The sequence below is a fragment of the Phoenix dactylifera genome, unplaced genomic scaffold (genome assembly GCF_009389715.1).
Source record: "Phoenix dactylifera cultivar Barhee BC4 unplaced genomic scaffold, palm_55x_up_171113_PBpolish2nd_filt_p 000475F, whole genome shotgun sequence".
NCBI lineage: Eukaryota > Viridiplantae > Streptophyta > Magnoliopsida > Arecales > Arecaceae > Phoenix > Phoenix dactylifera.
The window spans coordinates 230,022-234,829 of record NW_024067897.1 but is presented as its reverse complement, the minus strand read 5'-3'; the positions used below and the strand labels follow the sequence as shown (position 1 = coordinate 234,829).

The window sequence follows — 4,808 nt, the reverse complement described above, 5'->3', positions numbered from 1 at the left end:
TACGCGCCTATCATAGTTTTTTTTTTTTTTTGATAACGATTTTGCCTTCTCTCGGTCCTTGAGATAGCTTTTGTTCCAACCCTTACTATTGATCAGCATTGACCTCGGAGAAAAACAAGGCACGAGCAACCTGTAGCAAATAAGTTACATGTCACCCCCATCTTTAGATATATGTTCATTTTGGTTCTGCTGAGGCTGATTTGCTTTCCAACGATGCCGACATCTCCTTCATAGAAGGGACATCAACTCCGGAAGCAAGTTAAGGATGGATGAGATTATAAAACGGATAATAGTACAATTTGTTTTGCTCCTGGAGACCTAGTACTCTTATGGGTAGATTTTAAGTGAATAAGTGGGCATATTAAAATACAAGCTATTAAATTTACTTCATAGTTAGTTTTATTATTATCTTCCATGTGTATTATGTCTAAATAATATTACACGTCATTTATAATGTTATATTATTAGAGAGATAAGTAGCAAAAGTTGATGGAAAATGGGAACAAATGGTATTTTTTATATAATTTTTATACTAAAAAATAATATAATTTGCATATTTAAAATGATTAATAATTGATATATATTTATTATGTCATCATGATCGGCCCGTACGTAATCTGGTTCCCTTTCCAGCTCGATGAACAGTTTGGATTCTAAAACAATGGGGTCGGCCGCTTCGTGGTAAGCAATAGCTCGCCGATATCCTTTCCGGTAAGTTAAGGAAGAGGTCCGGGCTTCCTGCGGTGAGGATGAGACCCACGTCGTGGTCCGATAACCGACAGGCTAGAAAGAGGTCTGGGCTTTCTGTGGTAAGGGTGAGAAATCCTGTGGCACTGTTCATCTAGAAGATAGTCTAAAACTGCCTGCCGACTAGGGGTATGCTAGCCAGGAAGGGTGTTAGAATTTTCTCGATGTATGGGGAGTGTCCGGATTCAGTGGAGATTATCAACCATGTTCTGTTTGAGTGCCCTAGGGCTGCTCAGGTGTAGAGGAGGGCATCTTTTCCCCTCCCGAGGCCCGGTGTTATGCTGGGGGACTTTCTACGGCTCGTTAAGGATGCTACTCGATCTCCGAGCACTGTTGGTTGGAGTATTGCTGCTTTTTATTTAGCTTATCACATTTGGCTGGACAGAAATGATAGAGTCTTCGAGGACAGGAGGGCACCCCTGATGTCTGTAGTAGAGCGGGCTTTTCGTCAGGTTGTGGAGATCATTGAGGTTACTGGACCTAATTCATGTGAGTTGGCTAGGGACATTTGGGACCCCCTCTTCGCTGTTACAGTGCCCAGGTTTACTTTTGTCTCTTGGGAGCCCCAACCACCTGGCCGCCGGGGGTGGGAGTGTGAGTGTGGCATTTGTGATCAGAGACCACTACTCCAAGCTGCTTGCCGTGGGGGGATGTCATTCCTTCAAGAGTTTAGTTTTTGGGGCGGAGCTCAGGGCTGCATAGGAAGAGCTCTCATATGCGAGACATGTATTTGATGCCGACTGTATCATCCTAGAGGGAGACTCAGTTGTGTTGGTACATCGTTTACGGAAGGAGGGGTGGGGGGATGAGCACCCGCTCCTAGGTGATACACGACACATGCTGCGGGAGTGCCGTGTTGCCCAGGTCAGGCACGTCTTTCGGAAGGCGAACCGAGCTGCGGATTGAGTCGCCTCGTTTGTTGCTCATCATTTTGGAGATTTTCTGTGGATCCGGTAGTCATTTATTTTTTTTACTTTTTGTAGTCTTCTTGATAGTGATGTAGTTAGTTGTACTCATATGAAAGGAAGCAGCCGTTTTATCCCAAAAAAAAAAAAAAAAAAAAAAAAAAAAAAAATCTTGTGGCGAGGGTGAGACCAACGTTGCGGTCTGGGCTTTCCGTGGCAAGGGTGAGACAGCATACCTTGTGGAGTTGGCATATTTGAACCGGGCAAGTCGGGGTCAGGGCCGGAATCATCCCTGCCCTTTCGCGCACCAAGCCCGATATGCCAGCCCCCTCTCGCGCCTCATTAAAAGGAGATCTTTGTGATCAGAGGATTGGGGGCGGGGGGATCCTATCGGGGTTGTATCTTTCGTTCGAGAGAAGGATTCACCTTCCTTCGCGCGGATCCACCGTTGGATCACCCGCCTCTCAGATCTCAAAGCGATCCGTACTCCATCGTTTTCTGCCTGCACAGCTCTTAAAGCCAACGGTCGATTCGCACGAAGGGTGCACCCGACCGGGGGCATCTGCACAGCACTTTGGGGCAGGTGTCAACTTTCAGTGAAAAAAATGAGAGAGAGAAAAAGGGTAAGAATAGTTATAAGGAGATAGAGCCGGAGCAGGAGCCACTTGCTGAAAGAGCGCCAGGACTAGCAGTCCATCTATTTGCTCTCTGATCCCACCGAGGCGTTGAGCCGTCTCCACTTCCTGCTGCCCCCTCCATCGCAATCGACTCTTAATCTCAGATAGGCGGGTCTTATAATTTCCATCTTCGTCCGTCGATCCGGCGATGGAAGGGGAAGGGGAAGGGGAAGGGGAAGGGGGAGGAGCGGTGGCTGTGGGGGCGGTGGTGGGAGAGCAGTATTGCAGCGAAGAGGAGCGGGAGCTGACGGTGCGGAAGACGTCCCTCTTCTTTCCGGGGGACGGGTTCGCCGCCTACGACCCCCAGACAGGGGAGATGGTATTCCGTGTAGACACATACGGCCGGGGACCCGCCCTTGCCGACCAGCTCGTCCTCATGGATACCCCCGGCGCCTCCATCCTTACCTTCCGACGCAAGGTAAAGTTTCTCCGCCGCGCCGCCTCTTCTTCCCAATACAATCCCCTCTCTCTCTCTCTCTCTTCCTTCCAGCTTCCTTTTATATTAATTATTATTACTATTTACTTATTTATTATTATTATTACTATTTTTTTGTTGTTATTGTTATTTTTATTATTATTTCATCAAATAATAAAAAAGAGGGGGGAAGCAAGTGAGGATTAATTGTGGATGTTCCATCCGTGATGGATGGGGGATTGCGCAGTGGCCGAGCCTGCACCAGCGGTGGGAGGGCTTCCTGGGTGAGCGGAGTGAGGGGCAGGAACCGCTGTTCACCGTGAGGAGGTCATCCATCTTCGGCGGCGACCGAGGCGATGTGGCGGTAGAGGTGCACGGCGTTGGCGGGACGTACCGGATCGAGGGTTCCTTCGCCCAGCGCTGTTGCCGGGTGCTGCACGAGGGCCGCGGCGGAGGGGGAGAGAGAGGAGGGGTGGAGGTGGTGGTGGCGGAGATCAAGCGCAAAGTGGATGCGTGCGCCCACGTGGTGCTGGGAAGGGACGTGTTTCGCCTCTGCCTGCGGCCCCGTTTCGACGCGGCCTTCGCGATGGGCCTCGTCCTCGTCCTCGACCAGATCTGCCGCGACGACGAGGAAGACGACATCTCCCCTGCCGACCGCGACGATATCCAGGGCGCCGACAGCCACGCCGACGGGGATGCCCACCACTCATAACCTCTCTTCTTCTGTACCAGTTAATCGACACTACTCTTTCCACCTCTCTCCGGTATGCTCTGCCTTTACTTTTCTTTTCTTTTCTTTTCTTGTTGTTGTTGTTGTTGTTGTTGTTGTTGATGATGATGTGGTTGTTTCTTTCCTCCACTTCTGTTCATGTTCTCCAGAACCGGGTTCCCCTCTTTGGCTCTCTCGTTTTCTCTGCGCCTCTTTTCTTACTCCGCTTTTGTAAAGCGTTATGATTCGCCGAGATGGTGGATTTTTTTGTGTCCGCACCAGACCTCCACCATCAGTTTTTTTTTTTTTTTTGCCTTTTTCGCTTTCCTTATTTTTCTTTTTTTATTATAATAGAGTTTTTTATTATCAGTAAAAATGATATTGTTATTTTCTCTTCCAAACAGAAGGCCGTTTTCAGGCGCCGTCATCACTCGTCCACCATTTTCGTTTCACATTTTCCTTGCTCCCGGTGCATTGTTCCCGATAACGAGTACTCCCGGGCATCCGTTAAATTAGTCCTCATAATTTTAAATAAATGTCAATATATGATTGGAAGTTTATTTGAAGATTTTCATGATTTGGAACAAAAAAATTATAATTTGTATCTGCAAACCATCTCTATGATACATTTAATGCTTTATGGTGATCAAAAAAGAATGAAATAAATTGGCCATAGAGATGCAAGCTTTAAAAAAACTATAAAAAAAGCTTATGAAAAAAATGCTGGGAAGCCATGCCCCAGCGTCCGACACTTACATTCATTGGTAGAGGCAACCGCATTAGTCGAAATTTTTAAAATTTGAACCGCCGGTCAGAACTTATCTTCCGGACTGATGCCATTCCCTTATCTCTCCGGGCAAGTTTGTCCTTGGTTAGGACTCTGTTCTTGACGAGAAGCCACCGTAAAAATTTAAGTGGCATTCTGGGCTGCCTAATGGTTTTAGACCAACTGCTTTCCACCCGCCTTTTGTTGATCAAGTCGATTTAGACCACCCATTACTGAGAGATGTCCGAGCCATGGCTGAGAATGGGATGGCGATTCAAACGATGTATGTCTATGGAAAGGTCAACTAGGCGGACCATTCAGGAGGACACCTAAGAATGGATGAGGCGGAGTTGCCGAGTGCTTTTTGAAATGTTTTATTTTTTTTATTTTTTTGGCTGTATTCGTACATGTTTGGTATGATACTTCGGTTTTTAATGTAAATAAAAAAAAAAAAAAAAGAAGAAAGAGGAGAGAGTAGGATTTCATTGGGGAATAAGGATTGCCCACCATGCCGCGCCACCACGCTCGTCGGTAGGAGATTGCCCTCGGTTTGTTGGCATTACTTGCAAGCCTCAGCTGCCACTGATTA

The 4,808-nt window shown here is 47.3% G+C and overlaps 1 protein-coding gene across 4 annotated transcripts; it reads left to right on the top strand.

Moving 5' to 3' along the window:
• Positions 1–2,182: 2,182 nt before the first annotated feature.
• On the top strand, positions 2,183–4,059 carry LOC103695468 (protein LURP-one-related 5-like). Of its 4 annotated transcripts, none has more exons than XR_003383146.2 (3): positions 2,183–2,747; positions 2,992–3,508; positions 3,861–4,059. XR_003383146.2 is itself a non-coding variant. In XM_008776805.4 (2 exons), the coding sequence occupies exons 1-2, from the start codon at positions 2,478–2,480 to the stop codon at positions 3,454–3,456; spliced, it is 735 nt and encodes a 244-aa protein (XP_008775027.1). In that variant the 5' UTR covers positions 2,184–2,477; the 3' UTR covers positions 3,457–3,603. The 4 variants fall into 4 exon arrangements, 1 of the variants encoding a protein (XP_008775027.1); XR_001880418.3 differs by lacking the exon at positions 3,861–4,059 and adding an exon at positions 3,624–3,854 and having other exon boundaries at positions 2,184–2,747; XR_001880417.3 differs by having other exon boundaries at positions 2,190–2,747; positions 3,858–4,059.
• The last annotated feature ends 749 nt before the right edge of the window (positions 4,060–4,808 follow it).

Excerpts from the sequence above, each read along its gene's own strand:
- LOC103695468 (XM_008776805.4), top strand. The coding sequence starts at position 2,478 with ATGGAAGGGGAAGGGGAAGGGGAAGGGGAAGGGGGAGGAGCGGTGGCT. Across the intron at positions 2,748-2,991 it reads TCCTTACCTTCCGACGCAAG|TGGCCGAGCCTGCACCAGCG; the intron begins GTAAAGTTTCTC and ends GGGATTGCGCAG.